Source organism: Brienomyrus brachyistius, chromosome 6 (genome assembly GCF_023856365.1).
Source record: "Brienomyrus brachyistius isolate T26 chromosome 6, BBRACH_0.4, whole genome shotgun sequence".
Taxonomy (NCBI): domain Eukaryota; kingdom Metazoa; phylum Chordata; class Actinopteri; order Osteoglossiformes; family Mormyridae; genus Brienomyrus; species Brienomyrus brachyistius.
In genome coordinates this window covers 24385960-24405342 of record NC_064538.1, presented here as the reverse complement: position 1 = coordinate 24405342, position 19383 = coordinate 24385960, and the positions used below count along the sequence as shown (strand labels likewise).

General features: G+C 40.3%; 3 protein-coding genes across 8 annotated transcripts; 1 reads left to right on the top strand and 2 right to left on the bottom strand.

Moving 5' to 3' along the window:
- Window positions 1-900: 900 nt before the first annotated feature.
- LOC125745437 (NEDD8-activating enzyme E1 catalytic subunit) lies at window positions 901-9712 on the bottom strand. Of its 6 annotated transcripts, none has more exons than XM_049018336.1 (18): window positions 9605-9704; window positions 9453-9491; window positions 8415-8538; window positions 7509-7589; window positions 7180-7262; window positions 6652-6732; window positions 6474-6517; window positions 6277-6341; window positions 6017-6172; window positions 4306-4408; window positions 3113-3226; window positions 2725-2778; window positions 2375-2411; window positions 2185-2266; window positions 1993-2093; window positions 1820-1883; window positions 1662-1716; window positions 901-1569 (listed from the first exon to the last, which is right to left on the bottom strand). In XM_049018336.1, the coding sequence occupies exons 1-18, from the start codon at window positions 9622-9624 to the stop codon at window positions 1481-1483; spliced, it is 1392 nt and encodes a 463-aa protein (XP_048874293.1). In that variant the 5' UTR covers window positions 9625-9704; the 3' UTR covers window positions 901-1480. The 6 variants fall into 6 exon arrangements, with proteins under 6 accessions (XP_048874293.1, XP_048874294.1, XP_048874297.1 ...); XM_049018337.1 differs by having other exon boundaries at window positions 9397-9491; window positions 9605-9641; XM_049018340.1 differs by having other exon boundaries at window positions 9392-9491; window positions 9605-9621.
- Window positions 9713-10756: 1044 nt separating this feature from the next.
- On the top strand, window positions 10757-15666 carry LOC125745453 (PRA1 family protein 3-like). The gene is made up of 3 exons (XM_049018359.1): window positions 10757-11022; window positions 13356-13573; window positions 14279-15666. The coding sequence occupies exons 1-3, from the start codon at window positions 10844-10846 to the stop codon at window positions 14452-14454; spliced, it is 573 nt and encodes a 190-aa protein (XP_048874316.1). The 5' UTR covers window positions 10757-10843; the 3' UTR covers window positions 14455-15666.
- A 275-nt stretch (window positions 15667-15941) lies between these two features.
- lmod3 (leiomodin 3 (fetal)) lies at window positions 15942-19169 on the bottom strand. Its single transcript, XM_049018328.1, has 3 exons — window positions 18676-19169; window positions 16850-18331; window positions 15942-16456 (listed from the first exon to the last, which is right to left on the bottom strand). The coding sequence occupies exons 1-3, from the start codon at window positions 18955-18957 to the stop codon at window positions 16409-16411; spliced, it is 1812 nt and encodes a 603-aa protein (XP_048874285.1). The 5' UTR covers window positions 18958-19169; the 3' UTR covers window positions 15942-16408.
- Window positions 19170-19383: the final 214 nt, after the last annotated feature.

Genomic DNA, 19383 nt, shown 5'->3' with positions numbered 1-19383 from the left:
TGTGAATATTCTACCAAGGTCAGGGCTCCAAGCAGTGACCTTCAGGGCATAAGCAGAGAGGCGTAACCTGCAGACACGAATACCCACCCTGGATGGATTATGCTAACTGAAATGAAATTCATGGGCACTCAGCACTGTCTTTAACCATCATGCAACATACTGCCTATGAGCCCTTACAGTCTAATGCTGTGAGCAGTGCAGTCAGGCACAGTGCTAGCTGATGAAGCACATCTAATTATTTAAAAATCCAGACCAATATTCCTGTACATACAGACTGATGCCTCTAAAAATGACATTCATTGGTCATATGCTAACCTTTTTCCCCTTTTCCTTATCAATTGGTTCAGGACATGTAAGGTAATATTAGCTTCATCAGTAGGACTGAATATCAGGATTATTCCAAATAAACCAAGCCCCTCACTGCACTGTAAGGGTTCATTTTGCACTCCCGCTGTGTGTGGAGTTTACATTTTCTCCATGGGTTTCCCCCAGGTGCACCAGTTCCACTCCCAGCAAAAAAAAATGTGGTTATATAAATTTATGTCTCTCAATTACACATGGAGTAAGCGTAAGCATGTGACCTGAGACGGTTTAGCATCATTTCTACGTGCTGCTTCTGGTTCACCGTAGCCTTGCACTGGATAAGTGCTATGTTAGATGGATGTATCATTAAGATATAGATGGGTTACAGTACAATCCCAGAACATGTCTAATTAATAAAAACAATTCTTTTATTAGGACTCAAATTTCAATGTAAAAAAACAGCTCGAAATGACCACCTACACCTAACAACTAATTTAGATTAGATTTTAAAGATGAAATGCCTTACATTGATTGCATTTACACTATTTGCGTGTGCGGCAAAAAAAACCTCAGGTCTATTCAAAGCCAAGAGAGATCTAAAGTTTAACCAGAAAGTTTAATTTAAGTAAATCTCGCATCTACAAGTGCCTCAGTAAACTATTTACATGTTCCAGTACAGACACAAAGAATTAAGCTGAACAATTTTGGAAAGCCAAGAGTACCAATTACAGGTAAATGTCAGCTACAAGCAAAGTGACTATTTTCACACATCGCTTAACACCTGCCACGTAGCAGGTACACTGCTGAAGGCAAGCCTTACATACATTATACACCAAATTCTTTACTTATGCTCTTTCAGTGCATAGAAAATCATCTCAAGTCTAATGTGAGACCAGACTGCAAATTGTCTCAAAGTGAAATATCAATGTCAGAGCCTTTGTCGAGTTGCCCATGCTTCTGGTAAAATGTTAAATATGCCAGGCTTAATACAAAACGGTCTATAATGAAGAACTTACCACAGCATTAATTATATATACATAGTTGCATTAAATATATTTAAATATGTTCAAGTTTCATTGCTGTGTCCTTCCTATATTCTGTAGGAGGAGAATATTGATTACAGTACTGCTTCTTGCTTGTGCATTAAGCGGAACTTTTTGGGTGCCACCCCAAAATATCATGTGGTGAAACGAAGCTTGAAGAGGACCGTCTGTGGGGTAGTGACATCGGCAACTGCCAATTCCTGTCCGTCGACCAAACCCAGTTCTGAAAACAATCACATAGCATGCTGATAGTTCAAAGCACTCAAAATATATGCTGAATATTTAGAAAAATGACGCTGGCTAAAGGACTGTTACCTTTTAACGTTTTGCTGAGATTTGATCTTGTTCTTTGTTCAATGGAGGCCACAGTCTGAAAAAATGTATATTTATTACAAAGAATAACCTTTACATTTTATCAAAATAAAACAGGGATTTGTTTAGTCATGTTATCTACTATTATTACTATAGCAAACCTGTAGGTAGAGTGTTTTGTTTTTTCCTTCCAGTGTTGCTGTAATGGCGGGAGATTTCATTTGTCTAAAAAAAACAAAACACGGTGGAATTTATTCCCTAGTCCAGAGAAATTGTTTCCTCAGACCCACACATGTGGGGTACCACAAGCTCAGTCTTCAGAGAGATCACTCACAGGGACGTGTTCTCAGTCAGATACTCAAGGACCTCCTGGAGTTTGGCTGAAGGTGGAAAGCGCAGGTCCTGAGCGATCTGGCTACAAGCTGGGCAGTTCTCCTGAAGACAGAAAAATATATATTTTTTTAATTTTTAAAAATTTCTAGGCATTAAGTGAGAGGAAGTAAACTTTAGCAGTGCAAGGGCTCACCTTTCGCTCAGCTTCAAAAGTATAGGTATACAGCCCATCAACATCATTAAACACCAGGTAATTATTCAGCGGAATGTAAGCGCTGCAAGAAATTTAATGGATAAATTATAATTAACCGGTACATTTTACAATAACATAACATCTCACCGGAATGTCTGCTTTGGAGAAGGAAAGAACTTGTCATACTCACCTGGAAGCAATTTTAAATACTTCCATGGCACAGGCAGCTAAAATTTGGGGGGTGGGGGTGGGGGGGGAATAGGGTTAGAATATTACTAATAAAAAAAATAAGTAATAAAAATGCTAATATTGATATATGGTACATTGGAAGTATAGTGTAATCTGATATGTGGAAATATATTGGCTTATCTCATCTAACATGAAAGAAAATGACAAATAGTATTAACTTGAGTAGGGTGATTAGAGGAAAAAAAGAAAATAACCTTTTTTCTTTGGCATTTACAAAAGCACCCATGATATAAAGTGCTAGATGTGATTTGCTGCACAATTATTACACAGTGTAACAAATACTCCACATACCAGCAATGACAGCGTTTGTAGATGCAACTGCCGGGATGATCCTCTTCACCACACCTGAGAACAAAGCGAACATGTCCAGCTGAAAACGTAGTTTGAGGGCAGAGTCTATGTTAATGCTGGAAAGGCAGACGTGCTAAAGATTCACCATGCTTTCCACCAGCTGCACATGTGGCCTTTATTCCTGCTGTGGGGAGGAGTCTGTGCGCCACAACTTATTCGCATACATCTCTAAAGAGCATATATTACTGCAGCTTACAGTGACAGGAGCCTAGCATGAAACAGTAATTACTAGTAAGAGCATTAATAGAAACATAATTTAGTAAAACAAGGCATCATAAGGTTTATGAAGTTACGGGCTGTTAGTGAAGGTGCACCGCTCTGCACGCACCCTGTGTTAGTCTGTAGGTGACTCCAGTGATGCTGAATTCGGAGGCTCTCTCCTGGGCCTTGTGGAACACCCACTGAATATGTTCTGGGTTATCTCCATCAAGGGCTGCTCCATCTAAGCACAAAAGGGCAGATTTGAAAGCATCATTGATTAAACCACTAATACCACAGACATGGTCAAAATGTCATATCGTGATGTTTGCTTTAGAACCACGACCCATTATATAGATTGCAATGTTATTTTTTTTGGAACGTATGTAGTAATTAACCATTTAATCACTTAACCTGCAAGTCTATCCTTACAAGAAACACTGCTTAAAGCATCATAAAGATGAACTTAATTATTAAAATATGCAAAAAAATGTACATATAAAATAACCTAACATTTTTTTTTGTATTAGAAGTTTCAAAAGATGTCTAGAAATGAAATTTAGCACGTTGTTCAATACTGTTACTGCACAGTTCTGAACTCAGGTTACAACAAATGCAAACAAATAATGGATACATTTTTAAAAATCAAATAAGATTTAGTAAGATTTTATTTTTTTCCACCATTAACAAATGTTTGCTTCTGTTATTTCAGTCTGGAAGATGCTGCGGCTGAGGACACATATGCACAGCCAGACACCGCACATGTGTGGGGTGCAAACATTTCAGGTGGTTAGCAGACGGCGGCTGCGTCGCTACTTCTTGTACGTATCTTAAATCTAGTTAAATCTAATACGTAATAAATTTGTAATAAACACACACTACTTTGTAACTGCATGGCTTCAATGGTTCATCGGCTCAACATACAGTACAGTATGCAGTTACTTTTATTATTATATTATATTATATTATATATAATTCTTATCATCATGTGCTGTATTATAATTTTTCTGACATACCTACAAATTCAACTTAAAGACAGATTTAGGGAACCAACTCTTTTATAATCCTAGGACTGCCAGTAAAAGTAAATGCTGTATCGTGATCCTGGTGATAGCTCTGAAATGTGTATTATGGAAACATTTGTAACCAATCATGGAAAAAATGTCGCCATATTCCCCACCACTATCCAAACCCACTGAATTCATAATCATAAAAATAACTGGACTAATTTTGTATTTAGAATTTCCCTAGACCTTCTCACAAAGAGATCTAATTATTACTTGTAATAATCCAAAATCATTGCAGGGGAGCTTTGGAACTTACCCCCAAAGGGCTCTTCTTTGGGCCATAGAAGGATCCTAACATACTCAATGCAATGTTCAGGTAGTCGGGGCATAGAGGCAATGGTGCACATTGGGAAATTAATCTGCAAAAAAAATCAAACGTTTTATATAAATTTATATAGAATATAAATATAAAGATATATTTATGTAATATAAAAATTAGGGCTGTGAATCGATTAAAAAATTTGTAAATCGCAGCGTTGTCTGTGATTAATCGCACCTAACCTTAAACTCATTCTTGCAACATACCATCCAGCAATCCATCCATTTTTTTGTACCGCTTCTCCTATTCAGGGTCACAGGAGGTCCAAAGCCTACCCCAGAGGCTTTGGGCACCAGGCAGGGAACAACCCAGGATGGGGCACCAGCCCATCGCAGGGCACGCTCACACACCATTCACTCACAAGCACACCTACAGGCAATCTGGCAATTCCAATTTACCTGAGCGTTCTTTTCTTTTTGGACAGTGAAGAGGATAACTGGAGTACCCATAGGAAACGCCACGATAAAGTTCGGGGGAATCATGCAAACTCCGCACACATTTAATCATAACGGAGACTAAAACCTTGGTCCCAGAAGTGTGAGGAAATAGTGCTTACCATCACCCACCCTCCATAAACCAGAGACGGATTACGGACCGGGCCAGCGGGGCCGCTGCCCAGGGCCCCTAGCCCAAAACAATTTGCAACACTTATCAACAATGTATTTTCGTTTGTCTATTTTAGAGGGCCTACATTCTTTGATCCTCTGCCTACAAGGGCCCCTGACTCTATAGGGAGGGCGTTTGGCTGCCAAGGGCCCTTGAATTGTGGTGGTTGTGGTGGTGGTGGTGGGGGGGCCCTCGGGAACGTTTTGCCCAGGGGCCCACACAACCCATAATCCGTCCCTGCCATAAACGTACCAAGTTACTCAAATATTTTACACTTTTTTGATGACAAATGCAAATTATAAAACTTTATTATTTAAAATGTCAATTTTGCCACTGGTGTAGTCCATGGCAAGATTTATGGAGATGGAAAAAATAAATGAGAAAACTAACCAAAAATTGAGCAAAAATATACATTTCGTCATACACTTGATTGCTTATTGTGGGTTACATGCAATTGAAAGATTTAAAAACATTTTTATTTTTGTGTTCTTTGAGTTTTAGCTACCATTTTCGCCAAAATGATATAAAACTCATCACATCAGAGCAACAAATAATTTTAATATATCAAAAAAGTTTACGCAAAGCAATTTGCTCCACACAAAACTAAAATATATTTTACTGCAGCATTTTTATTCGCGAAATATTCTCAAGTTTTTAATATTTGGTTAATGGTCTAACTTAAACATGTGATGTACGGATTATTCATTTCCAAAAAAATACTACTTGCAAGCAAGTACACGCTGAATTTCATTGCTTTCATAAAGACTAGATGCACAAATGGCAATAAGACGAGAGGACATTATATTTTGTTAAATGGGGTGTTAAACAATGCTTTTTTTTTTAATCACCCAACTTGGTAATTAATGGCATATACCACATGTAATACAATCACTGGCACTCAGCAGGCTTAGATACACTAAGTCTGACCACGTGATTGATCAAAAACCTAAAATCATTTTGGCAAATGGCTCTAAAAACAGAAGCCTGGCAAACACTGGGTTCCATGGGAACGATGTGTCAGATTAATCTGCATGGGTCTGACCTGGGGTGGGTAAAGTTCCAGGGTGCAGTCTATGCAGGCTGTCATGCCGGGGAGAATGACACGAGCATTTCCCTTGAAGCCCTCCGTACCCCCATCAATAAGGGGTATAATGGAACTTGGATCCAAAACACCATCATCGTAAGATAGCAGCGACATCTGTAGAGCAGGACAAAAGCCAGTGTGATGCATTTTAGTATATACAAATAAATAAATACATTTAAATTTATGTAGCTGCTAGTATTATTTTAAATATTACTCACCAGCATTCCATTCATCCATCTCCTAGCAATGATGGAATCCAGTCCACAAACAATGATGTGAAACTCTGGCAATCAAATGAAAAAGGGATCTTGATTAATCAATGACCACCAATCATTTTGGCAAATGCCATGCAATACAAAGCCTTTTATTTTTTAACCTTATAAGTCGCAAAAAGGCTATCAATACTACTCCTTACGTTTATAAAATATCTCGTCAAAGTCTTGGATTTTCTTAAAGTGTCTGAAACAGTTTTTGTTAAGGAAAAATGATTTATTCAATTATGAAATATTCAAAATAAATCTTGGAAATTGTGACATAAAGCTTCATGTTTTATCTGTTGGTAGAATGTAAACGGAATAAGTTTCCAAGGATACGGAACCACAGAGCATCCTGGTATACGGCTGCTGACAAAGTCGGCTGCCACATCTGCCTTGGGCCGTCCGACATCTTTAGCTCTTTACAAAATATTATACAAAAAACCACAGATTCAGAATGGCAGGGATTACAGTAAACTTAACATGAAGTTATCTGATAGTGGTATACAATGAGAGAGACAAAATGGCATATCACATTGGCGATGTTATATATAGGAAACTTGAAGTACGGTATATATATCAGTCACTATTTTAGATAGCTCATTCATTTATTAATCAGATACAAGTCAAGCTAGATATTTTTCTTTGAAGATGTTGGTTGGGTTACAGTCCACTGTCTCTCCCTTCCCATTGACCACTGTATTAATTCTCAATGGATTAAATGAAGCTGTGATTGATTTTACATAAATCCTTGCTACTATGAATTATGAAGACTCAATGCTTCTATCTTTGCTAGCACTGCAAACCCACAACTGCACACTGTGAAGTTTGCAAATGACAAAAGTAAAAAAAGCTTCTAGCCCTCACCTAAACAGGAACTGTCGGTTCAGGTTTGAGACATCGATGGTGTCCATGTCAACAACATGAATATTCCGAAAACCAGAGAGGGCCTGGGATGCCAGAAAGAGCCACACACACAATGACTAAATGATGCTACGACATTTCTCAGGATACAATCTTCAGATTTTTATGACCAAAAAAATAATAAATCCATCCAGAAAATTTGTAATATTCGTTATTTTATTGAATACGTTACAGGGAAAAAAGGCTCCTGAAACCTTTTCAGAACAAAGCCATGAAACAATGACAATAAGTATATGTCCAGCTACTTTTAGATAAAGTTTTAAAGACCATACCAGATTTTTAAGCAGTTCACATCCTAGTCCACCAGCTCCAATAACGAGAATCTTGCACGTTTCTAGCAGAAACTGAAGCGACTAAAAAAAAAGAAGTTTAATACAACGCTGAGGATAACAGCATAATTTTCCATACACAATTTTATTCATAGTTTTATTATTAACAAGAGAAGTATCCAGGTAATTACATTAGAAAGTTTCCCAAATACATACAGTACTGTACAAAAGTCAAAGGAAATACTTAAAGCTATTTATATGGGTATGTATATTTTCTCAAAACCAAAACACAATTTAACATTATTAAGAATAGCGCAATACAAAGTACCAGGAATCTCTTCCGTTCTCCAAAAAGATACCGATGTCTTATAGGATGAACACCAATTTGGTTCCCAATCCTCAAAGGCACCTCAGCCATTCCATATATTCATTACATTTTATATCCAGTTCACTTTAATTAATTAAAGAAGTCAGTGTGTATTGATTAGTCATACCAGCTGTGCCAGTGTTTTGGTCAAAAAATACATATTGGACAGTTACTGCAAATATGAGGGTGATTTTAGTCTCAGCTGTTGAAAATGTAAAACTCATACAATTTGACAGACAAAATATTAGTTTTACACCAACATGAAGATCATTTGAGCATCATTCCTTTGACTCCCTAAGACTTCTGTACAGTATTGTATGTGTTTCCACACACACACACACACACACACACACACAAACACACAAGCCTATGCCTGATCATAACTGCTGCTTGCTAATGGTAAAGTGCCTTGATTAAACCTGTAAAATTCACATCATTAAATAATTCTACAGATATCCTTTCTAAGCCTTACAATGAAGCATTTATTTGAGAAACCTTTGGTTCTACTTGATATAAAACGGGAACATTGACAAAGTTCTCACTTCAGTGCTTGGCTCAAAGTCCGGATGGGTGAATGGACCTGATCTCTCCAAGAACTTCCTCACATGGTTCCAGCGTCCATCCCAGTCTCCGCTGCTGTCACCATGTCCGCTGTCCACTGCCATTCTGCACAAAACACAGGTAACTCTGCTACATATATCAGTCAGAAACCACCCAAGGTCAGACACCACAAGACAAGAGGTACTAAGCTCTAGGCAAACCATGCTATACAACTAAAGCACTATGAATAAATAGAAATTTCTACTGTTTATGCATGTTATGCATGAATGTGTATCAATATTCATTCATTAATTCATTCATTTTCCATACCTGCTTGTTATAAACTGTTTAAAACCTCACTTTCAGTTTAAGTGATTCCTGAGATCCTGAGATTAATATTGGTGATATCTAAGACAAAATCCGCACGTCCTGCATCGCATTTCTTAACATCTGCCATTCTGATGTTTTTCACCTTTTCATCGCATCTACCTGCAACTGTTCCGAGAACTACCCAAGTCAATACAAGTCAATAGCTTGTTTAACTTCGAAAACAAACACGTTATAAGAGTAGCTTAGAAGCAAAGATAGACACTAAAAAAATAATAAGCCATCAGAAAACGCAATCACTGGTGGCACTAACCCGGCACCGAGAAAACCTTCCACGTCAATCAACTTATACGTTCATATTTCGACCAAAGAAACTTCTAAATTACATTATCAAAACGGAAACTAGCAAGTCGAGTTGTTATATATTAAAATGTTAAGAATCATCACAAAAAACCTTCGGTCATGCCCAGACAACTAGCTAAATCAGGACGAATAAAAACACAAGATATAGCCAATCTCTTAGCGTTTTCGGACAGTTTCCAAACGCATCTCAGTACAAATCGGACGCGTTGTTTTGACAGGTAGTTAGCTGATAACCAGCTAGCAGAAGGCCGGCTGAACCAGCCCAGGAATTTTCCACACCAATGCGTACTCAACTGCCTGCGCTGCGTAACCTCAAACCTGCTACGAGTTTCTAGCATTTCATCACTAACTTCTCAGCCAGCTCCTCTATTCTCCTTCTTTTCTTCTCCCTACAAAGAGAGAGTAAAAGAAGGGTCAAACGTGCTTGTACTTTCAGTTGGCGACAACGAGTCTAAAAGCGTCGTTTGTCCTACTAATTGCTTCTCGTTTCAGCGACACTTACGGTTCCTCTCCATCCGCCATATTGCGCCAGAGTCATATTATCCCAGGGTGCCTTGCGGTCCGCGCTGTTTGACGGTAGTTCCTGTGCACCCACAAAAATGGAGAGGGCAGACACTGTTGTACATATGGTATCATATACTACATATATACGTATTTATATGTTTCTGCAGAATCTGATATATATGCTGGGAATCAGCTTTGATCCCCTGGAAGACAGTGTGGTAGTGGGAAAAATACTGATGAAGTCCTCGGCCATCATGAGGAGCTTCATCTATGCGCACCATGATACTGTTTTGACTGAAAAGCTCATTGTTTTTACAAGTCTTTCATTTACCATCAGGACATAAAAGTGCCTTGGGCTGATCCTGCCAGTGGTACAGTTTGTCAATAGACGAAATTTATCACAGTGTAAACTTTTACGATTTTTTAAATTCACATCCGTACGTTTTATTTTTCACACATTTAGTTTAGATTTAGGGGCGGCATGGTGGTGCAGTAGTGAGCACTGTTGCCTCACACCTCTGGGACCCGGGTTTGAGTCTCCGCCTAGGTCACATGTGTGCGGAGTTTGCATGTTCTCCCCATGTCGTCGTGGGGTTTCCTCCGGGTCCCCTAGTTTCCCCCCACAGTCCAAAAACATGCTGAGGCTAATTGGAGTTGCCCGTAGGTGTGCATGTGTGAGTGTATGGTGTGTGAGTGTGCCCTGCGATGGGCTGGTCCCCCATCCTGGGTTGTTCCCTGCCTCGTGCACATTGCTTCCGGGATAGGCTCTGGACCCCCCACGACCCAGTAGGATAAGCGGTTTGGAAGATGGATGGATGGATGGATGGATGGATGGATAGTTTATATTTATTTTTAATCTACATTGATTTATTCACATCCGCATTTTACTTTTATTTCTTTATTCTGTGTTCTTGGTATATGTTTTTGTTATCAATTTGAGCTGCTATAATATTATTTCCATGCGAGGATAAAAAAAGCACCGTTTTATCCTCCAGATATTAGGATTCTAATGATTTGATATAGTGGAGAATAATTTCTCCTGAAAAGCGCAACCCAAATACTTAACTCACGGGAAAACAGAAAAAGTCACTATTATGCCTATAGGGAGATTACGTTATCGGTTTCACGTGTTATCGCGAGAATATGGAGCAGTCCGAGATCTCAGCCTGACTTGTAGGTCGCCATAGCTGGTGCTTCAGCTGCTGAGCTGTACGGTAAACGTTGCTTACTGGCAGATATGGCTAAAGTGGAGCTTGCACCATTTAGACCCTGGGATGATTTCTTTCCCGGTCCTGATCGATTCGCCAAGCCTGACCTCGCCGATTTAGCCAAGTGGAACAACAGGGTGATCAACAACCTTTTATACTACCAGACAAATTATTTCCTGGTGGCCATTGTGTTTTTTCTGATTGTGGGGTAAGCTAGTTTTTGACTGTCATCTGTATCACAACAGCGATTTTGCGATTATTTATGTATGTATATTATCTGCCCTCTCTCCATGACAGGATTTAGGCGTGGTTTGCATCGTAATGTACCCGGAAACTACCCTACTGTTGTCCCTACAGCTTTATCGAGTTGTTAAGAAAGGTTGCATCTTGGCGCATTAGTTTTAAGTATGGTGTCGTGCCTTTAGTATGGACTAAATTAACATGCCAATTACTTTGTGTTTCCAGCGCATGGAAATGTAATTTAGATGATGTATCTGTCATTGAGAGCCTTTTGAGAAGTGCAGCCTCACTGCGACACTTGGGTAACGTCTGTGGGACGGTCTTTTTAGGTTTCTTATTTTCCAGTGTGGAATATTTGGCCTGTTTATAACTTGTATGTCAGTTCAGTTTTATTTAAAAGCGTATATGGTGAAGATGCATCAAAACATAAACTAAATATCATTTACAGTATATTGGATTACATATTTGTTTAGTGTCAGTTTGATCATTTCCCAGTCTTGCTATAATGCAATTCACTGCTGCATATTTCTGTGAGTTACTGGAGCTATATTGGGAACGAGTCAGTGGTGCTGGATTCAGCTTATTCAAGTAGCTGACTTGAGATCAAAGATGCTAACCTCATCAGTGCTTGTTTTCCAGATCATCAGTCTGAACGGCACTGGTGTTTTAAGTGGGGGTGGGGGACTGTCAATCAGTACTACTAGGGTAAAGTAGGAAATTAGGAAAAAATCAAGGAGGACAGCAAATCAAATGGTGTCACCTCAGAATTAGTTGATAATGGTTATCGCCAGTAATGATGAGCTAAACTATGCAGAACCATGCACTGGTTTCGTGTGTGTGTGTGTGTGTGTGTGTGTGTGTGTGTGTGTGTGTGTGTGTGTGTATGTGTATGGGTGGGGTGTTGTATTGCATCTTTAGCTACATTGAACTCCAGTTTCCCCCAGTGTAAGTAATTTCATTTTTGTCCTCATGTGACCATTTCCATACATGGGAAGAGTGTGCAGGTAATTCTGAGCACCAGTGCCCTACAGAAACTGCATAATTGGTGTGGGATCTGGGCCACAAGGCCACAAAAATAGGCTTGGGTCCTCCAGAGAGATCATTTTTGTACCAGTTCAGTCTAACTGGGCTGGGTCAGTGCAACATTACTCGCTTTAAGGGAACGCCTAGCATCCTGCCCCCAGAGCCCATCCTCTTAATGCAGCTGTTATTTAGTTCCATGTATGAAGGTGTTACTATGGGAAATGTTTTGCTATCATCATTTTGTCAGCCTTTGAAATATTATTAGATTTTAGTTCTGAGCATTTTCCAGTTATCCTAAATCAACAATTCTCCAGCATCCAAAGCTTCATTTGTTTCTTCAGGTTCCGCAGCTAACAACTGGACTCGTGTGTTTTTGTTCATTACCAAATAAACAGGATTTCTGGTTGCTTCTATTGCCATCTTACATAGACCATTAATATTTAGCTGCCTTGTTTGGTACAGGTTTTGTATATATCCCTGCTTTACTATATGCAGCGTATAATTGAAATCAGGTGTTTATATGTAAAAGATTGAGGGAAACTGTAATGGCAGTGTGAGTCCTCAGTGGTTTCAACTTAGCAGACTTGGAAAATATGTTTTGCATGAGTCATCCAGTGTGATCCTCTCTGCTGTTGGAGAGGCAGCATTCTCAGTCTCCCTCATTCCATCTCAGTCTGGAAATTTTGAATGTTCTTCCCTAAGTATAGCCGAGTGGCTTCAGCCCAGCATGTTGCTCTCGTGACTCACTGCTGATGTTTCAACACTGTCGTTCCCTTCAACAGGAAAAGAACAGGTGTGCTTTTGTGGGCAATGTCACATAGAAACATTTCCAGTTAATTGTGCTCTACGTCTGTGTAGTTAGTAATATGGAAATAATGAAATTGGGATTAAAAGTTTTACATGTGCAAGAATTTTCCTAGTTTTATTTGCATAATGTACAATAAATGCTGTTGAACAATTGACCAAAGGGAGCTGTATATGTTCTGGCTTTTATGTATCAAGTAACATGTACTTTTTAGTCTCATTTTACACATCAGTAACCCACCCAATCAGCTTGTGCCTGCTGGAGTCATTCCCAGGCAGTACAAGCCACAAAGCTGGGGTATACCCTGGATGGGCTTGCATTAGTAATGTTAAAATTTAAACTGCGATTAAAATTATTTTTAGAAGGAGGCGTTTAAACATTTTTCACCACTAGGTGGTGGCAACTGGCTTGATAAAATGGAGAATATGAAGCTGAATACATGAGCTGTGTCTTAATCTGTTATCACCCTGCAGGTTTTTGAATCCCATTGGCATGGTGCTGGGAGGGGCAGTGGTCTCCCTGGTGTTTGTGGGCTCAGTGTGGGCAGCGGAAAACAAGTCTGTCGTGAAGAACTTCAAGAAGAAAAACCCCATGCTGTTTGTCATCGCCGTGCTGGGAGCCAGCTACATGCTCTTGTCCCTGTGTGAGGGAGTGATGGTCTTTGTCTTTGGCATAACTTTCCCACTGCTAAGTAAGTGTGCTCCTCCGTCTACAGTTACACTGTAAACTTCACCAGTGGCAGCGTCTCCTGCTTTTAAAAAGTCTTCATCAAACGTTGACGGCGTTTGGCCGCGCCGTGACACAAAGTGCCGTCTAAAGGCCGACATGGCACCAGATGGAGATGCACGATGAAAGTTGACTTGCTTGGGGGGGGGTGGGGAGCAGAGCTGGAATGAAGGATTAAGCTTAGGGTGAGTGACAGGCGGTGCGCAGCGGGAAGCGTCCCAAAGCCCTTCTCTGTGGCACTCGGATCATGTGAGGCAGTTGCCAGGGAGAAAGACCTTGTAAACACTGAGTGTCCAGAAGGAAAACATTCCCCACTTGATCAGGGGGGATGGCAGAAAGTACATACTTCAGTTTTCACACCTTTCAGTTTAGAGACAGTTGCTATCCTTCTTGCATTGTGGATAATAAACATAATTACTTACTGCGATGATGAATCTGATTAGATCTCAGTTTGAAATCTATGGATGGACTTCCTGTTATTTAGAACATAAAAAGTCATACAGAATGTATGTATGTGTATGTACGTAGTGTACTTCTGCATGATTTTGTGAGAAATGTAGTTAATTTTGGGTAGATTCTTGACAGTCTTGGTGTTTTATTATTGTATTTGTATTTTACGGGTGGGGGTCTCATCTCAGGCTAAACTGGCTCTCCCTGCCCTTTCGCACAGTAATCCTAGCCCACGCTTCTCTGCGCCTGAGGAACATGAAGAACAAGCTGGAGAACAGAATAGAGGGAGTGGGCCTGAAGAAGACCCCCATGGGAATCATCCTAGATGCTCTGGACCAACAAGAAGAGAGGATCAACAAGATCCAGGACTACCTGGAGACAAAGCTAAACCGGTGATGTGGACGTTGAGGCCGATGGGTTGTATCAGGAAGCCAACCCTCACTCACTGCGTCTCCACTGCGTTTTACAAAAGCTAACCCTAGTCTACCGTTTCGGAATTAAATGTAAATCCCGCAAAACCGAAATATATTAACATTCTATGTATTTGCATAAAAAGTCATGGTTATGCAGATTGGTCAAGAAAGTTACATATTATACTAGAAGGAATCTAATTGAATTTAACAGGCAGACGTCGGTGTCTTTTAGTTTTAAACCTAACAGAAGTTTGATTGCACATATTCTGAATGCCAGGTGCTGCATTCCTCTGTTAGAAGTTGGGTGTATGTTTGCTTTATGAAGTTTTTGGGTGGCACTGGAATTTTGTGGTTGTTTATTTCTTTTCTTTTATATCAGTTTTTCCCAATGTAACATGGTAACATGCTGACATTCTATGACTTGGACTGGACTTAGAATAGATGATACAGACACAGTGCTTTGTGGCTCAATATACATGGCTGATGATTTGTCAGCCATGGCTGTTTACTGCACTCCCGCCCTGTCAGATGTCTGATTGAATTAGACCCACATTGTCCGTTAACCGAATCTGGGCGCAAATTGATGTGTACATTTATTTTGACCTTCAGCACTTATTTTTCATCAGTAACTTTTTGCCTTTTCTTATGTTAATGATGAGTTTTTAATGTATTTGTTAGAAATTAGCAATAAGTTCCTTCATTATCTTCACATCCAAAGGAAAAGCTGCAGCTAGCCTATGGCTGCAGTTTGTGAGAATTAATGAATAACGTTTATACGTGGAGCGTATGTGGCAATCTGGGTGTTTGCTTGTTGTGTCAGACTTTGTTTTGCAGATGGTCATGAGTCTTGTCTTTTCTTTGAGCACACAAAGCCATGTAAAGTATGCAAAGTATTATATGCACCTGTTTTTTTTTGTGTGTGGGAAAGAGGGCTAGCTGCTCATATGCTGGTAAGGTTATGTAACTGAATCCCTTTGTATCGCATTGACCTGTGATGATGCAGTCCCTTGCACTTTTAAAGGCTTTCATGGATAGCAATGCATAGCATGTTGCCTGAGTTTACCACCATAATTGCATGCTGAGGTATTTACTTGCAGTCTTTTTTTTTTAAATTAGGTTTATATGTACTTCAAGTAAATAAAAAAAATATATAGAATTTAATAGTAAACCTGGAAGGAGGGGAAGGTGAAACTGACTGTTCTTGTGTGTTGATACTTATTTGTATACTTCGATATTTTCTTTATATGGAATTCCTTTGTATATTTTAATATTGCTTTTTCTATTCCTTAGAATGTCCTGGTTAAACATGTTCTGGATGAACCTCATTCTTATCTGCTCAACATAAGTTGAATACCATTCCCATAGATGAAATCACAGATGTCTCTTGATTACTTTTTAGATAAAATCTTGCATTTCTTTCCTTAGGAAATGTAAATGACCTTCTAAATTACAGCTTTAAAGAGACATTGATGGATTGATTCTCATATAATTTAACAAAGCATTTCTTACATTCATCCTCCATACCCATGTATCCAGAATAAAGTTCGGTGGCCTTAGAGTCTTTTGCAGGCCACAAGGCAGGAAACCCCCGGGACATGATGCCCCCCCCCCATCGCAGCACACACTCTCACACATTATGGGCAATCTAAAGATGCCTAACTGCCTGTTTAGGGCTACAGGACAAACCCTATGAAAGCATGTGGAGAACATGCCAACTCTACACACACACACACACAGGTCGGCGTGGAAATTCTTTGAGTTTTGTCCTGCAATTTAAAACATTTTCAGCGTGTGATCTGCCAGCCGTACACTCTTGAATGGCTTTCATGTGCTGAGAAACCTGCAAGTTTTCCAGAGGTGACTGTGGTGTTCATGCACACACAGAGGCTCCTCAGCAGCTGCTTGTCCCGCATACATATGTTCTGTGTATACGTCCTTCAGAAAAGGCTGGTTTCACTTGATTCAAGTACTTTGGGGAGGGGCACCTATAAAACAAAAAAAAAGAATGCTTCACCACCCGAAGGGGAAATATCCATGAAGAGACAGGCCAAAAGGATTAAAGCAAAGGTCAAAAATTAAAATGACAGCAATAGTCACTTCCAAATGCATAATTCACTCTAGCGACTGACATAGAAAGTACTGAAAATAGACTCCAATGTCACCTGGGTGTTATGACTGCTATACTTTAACCAGCAACTGCTGTTAAATTTTCAATTTTTTTGCAAATAAACTCTAATCCTGCTGGTTTTAATAAAACAAGATGACGTGCATGTGCATTTGATGCGTAATACAGTTTGAATTAATTTCTTCACCATTTGAATTGGCAATTTCCCTTTTGCTAATACATTGCTAATGTTTTTACTGTCAGTACTACTCACCGATTTGAGATAGGCTACGTTGCTCTGCCGTATTTCAGTCAGGAGTAGATCGCGGGGGGTCAGCTCGACCTTGGGAGGCTGTCGTCGACGTGAGACAGGTTTCAGAGTCTTTATCACATCTTTAAGGTTGGCTCTCTCATCCCCATCAGCTTCATCACTCGCGTCCTTATGCCGCGGTGTCTTCCGAAGCTGGACATTTGGTCGTTCATCCCTTCTCTCTTCTCTGAAGTTGAGCTCTAGTAGGGGGTCTCGTCGTTTGGGGGTCTTTTTAAGCTGCACGTCCTTCAGAGGATTGCTGGAATTGGGACTTGAAGACTGGTGAGACTTCTGTTGGCATTGACCCTGTGGGGCAGCCACCACAGGCCGATTTGGGGTTTCCTCCTGTGGAGGTAAGGGTCCAAGTTCCATAGGGGGTAAACAGCCTCCCAGCATCTCCAACAGGCCCGGTGGCAAGTTGAGGGAGTTCTCGTACATCTCCATAAGCTGCCTCTGCTCCTTCACTTGTTGCAGTCTCTGCTCCTCCTGCCTTTTCTGCCGCTGGCGATCGAGGTTTCTCGTCAGCAGGTTTGTCACTACCATGCGAGGCCCTGGCAGCTCAAAGTGGTACCCCAACTTCAGCAGGGTGTGGTTAGCCTTCAACAAGCGGGACACCTCCATCTCAGCATGGTGTCCCAGCATGTGGCGCTGGTTGTGGAAGCGTAGCTCGGTCAGTGTCTCATTGAACTGCAGGCAACGCATGATAGCAATGATGCCCTTTCCCGTTATGAAATTGGACTCAATGTTCAGTGTGGTAATGCTTCGGTTTTCCCGCAGCATATTAGCCAACAGGTAGGCAATGCTCTCATCAACACCGGTGTTGGCAATACTGAAGGTCGTCACATGTTTGTTCTTCTTCAGGGCATTGACGTAGTCCCCGAGCATATCTTTGGGAATGTTTTCAATGTTGTTCAGGTTGACTTCTTTGATGTCAGGGTCATTCTTGCGGATTTTGTCCAGGGTGCTTTCTAGGTTAGTTTCATTTCCAGAAGGCCTTGCTGTCAGTTTGATGAAGTTGCCTCCCAGAGCAAGTTTATTTGGAATATTTAGTTTGGATATTTTCTTCTCTTCCTTTACTTTAGGATCATCTGGTTTTGGTTCTTCAGCAGCTGCATCGGTAGCCGTAGATATTGGGTCTGTTTGAAGGAGACACGGCTGGGGGTCACTGGGTTGTTCTGAATCACTCCCCTTTGGTCCTGAGATCTCATCCTCATTTCCCTGTGCATCTGCAACCTCTGAAGGTGGAAGTAGGATGTCTGTGTCAGAAGACAGGTTTTCTTCACTCTTTGGTGGCAATTCTGGGGAATTGTTGTCATCCCGTTTTGTTAGCTCATCTTGCCTTTTCTCTAGTTCTTCAGTTTTCTCTTCTGCTGTTTCACGCACATATTCCTCATTCGCATCATATTCCTTCTGGTCATCATCCTCAGTGCATTCTGCTATAGTTTTCTAACACAGAAACAAATTTTTAAACTTGAATAAATGTATACGGCATTGCAGAGAAATACAGATATTATGATTGCAAATTTGAACCACAATATCATGAAGTCATGTTATTCATACATGACTAAATCTTTGTGAACAAGAATGAATTCGTGAATGAATTAAAAAAAAAGCTGTATTACGGTTTCAATGATTAGTGCCATTGGAAGCATAATACTTGAATATTTTAGGGCAATTAATGGGCATACATCTCAGGCCAGTAGATTCTGATCATGCGTAATAAACATGTTTGCACAATGATGATTGAAAGACTACGAGAGGCTAGTTAAAAAGCAACACAGGACTCTCACCTCACTGGGAAGCAGAGTGACAGGGACTCTCTCCTCTTCCAGCATGCGCTTTGACTCCTTCTCCCAGTAGAGGTAGTCCACCAGAGACCTGTGGTCGAAAGACCCCGTTGGAAGCTTCTCAGTCTGGTCTTTTTGTCGCTGCCCTACTGGTACCATTTCGTCCGGTGCAATAACGTCCATCTCATTCTGGAGCTGTTTTAGCTCCTCCGGAGAGAGGTTGGCTAAGATCTCATCCTCGTCGATATCATCTGTATAGGACTCCTGGTCACTGTGGCTAGACATTTTCCCACTAACTTCTAAGTTTGATTAAATAATAATAAAATAAAAGGAACAATAATAAAACCACGCACTTTTGATCAGTGTTCAAGCCAGGATAGGGCAGGCTTCCACACCGGTCAGGAGAATAGCTGGTCTACTCTACATGCAGTCCTAAAATTAAGCCACAGTCGCTGGAGGGGAAGATATTTATGGTGCAAGAAGGAAAGATGCTAACATATTCTTTTTTCAGCAGCTTGAGTCAGCTGGATAAGTACCCCTGATATTTCTGCATGGCCACTAACTTGAGAAAGAGAGAGAGAGAGAGACTTGACTGACATAAACAGGTGGCATATTCACAATCCAGAACATATGGAACCACCTGTCCAGAGTTCAGTGACACCAGTGAGAATATCCTTCAGAGAGAGCTTCAAAACAGTGGTTGTTAAACTG

Excerpts from the sequence above, each read along its gene's own strand:
- LOC125745437 (XM_049018336.1), bottom strand. The coding sequence starts at position 9,624 with ATGGCGGATGGAGAGGAACC. Across the intron at positions 6,173-6,276 it reads GATGGATGAATGGAATGCTG|ATGTCGCTGCTATCTTACGA; the intron begins GTGAGTAATATT and ends CCTGCTCTACAG. Across the intron at positions 2,094-2,184 it reads CTTTTGAAGCTGAGCGAAAG|GAGAACTGCCCAGCTTGTAG; the intron begins GTGAGCCCTTGC and ends TTCTGTCTTCAG.
- LOC125745453 (XM_049018359.1), top strand. The coding sequence starts at position 10,844 with ATGGCTAAAGTGGAGCTTGCACCATTTAGACCCTGGGATGATTTCTTT. Across the intron at positions 11,023-13,355 it reads GTGTTTTTTCTGATTGTGGG|GTTTTTGAATCCCATTGGCA; the intron begins GTAAGCTAGTTT and ends ATCACCCTGCAG. Across the intron at positions 13,574-14,278 it reads CATAACTTTCCCACTGCTAA|TAATCCTAGCCCACGCTTCT; the intron begins GTAAGTGTGCTC and ends CCTTTCGCACAG.
- lmod3 (XM_049018328.1), bottom strand. The coding sequence starts at position 18,957 with ATGTCTAGCCACAGTGACCAGGAGTCCTATACAGATGATATCGACGAG. Across the intron at positions 18,332-18,675 it reads TCACTCTGCTTCCCAGTGAG|AAAACTATAGCAGAATGCAC; the intron begins GTGAGAGTCCTG and ends TTTCTGTGTTAG. Across the intron at positions 16,457-16,849 it reads ACGTAGCCTATCTCAAATCG|GTGCCCCTCCCCAAAGTACT; the intron begins GTGAGTAGTACT and ends TTTGTTTTATAG.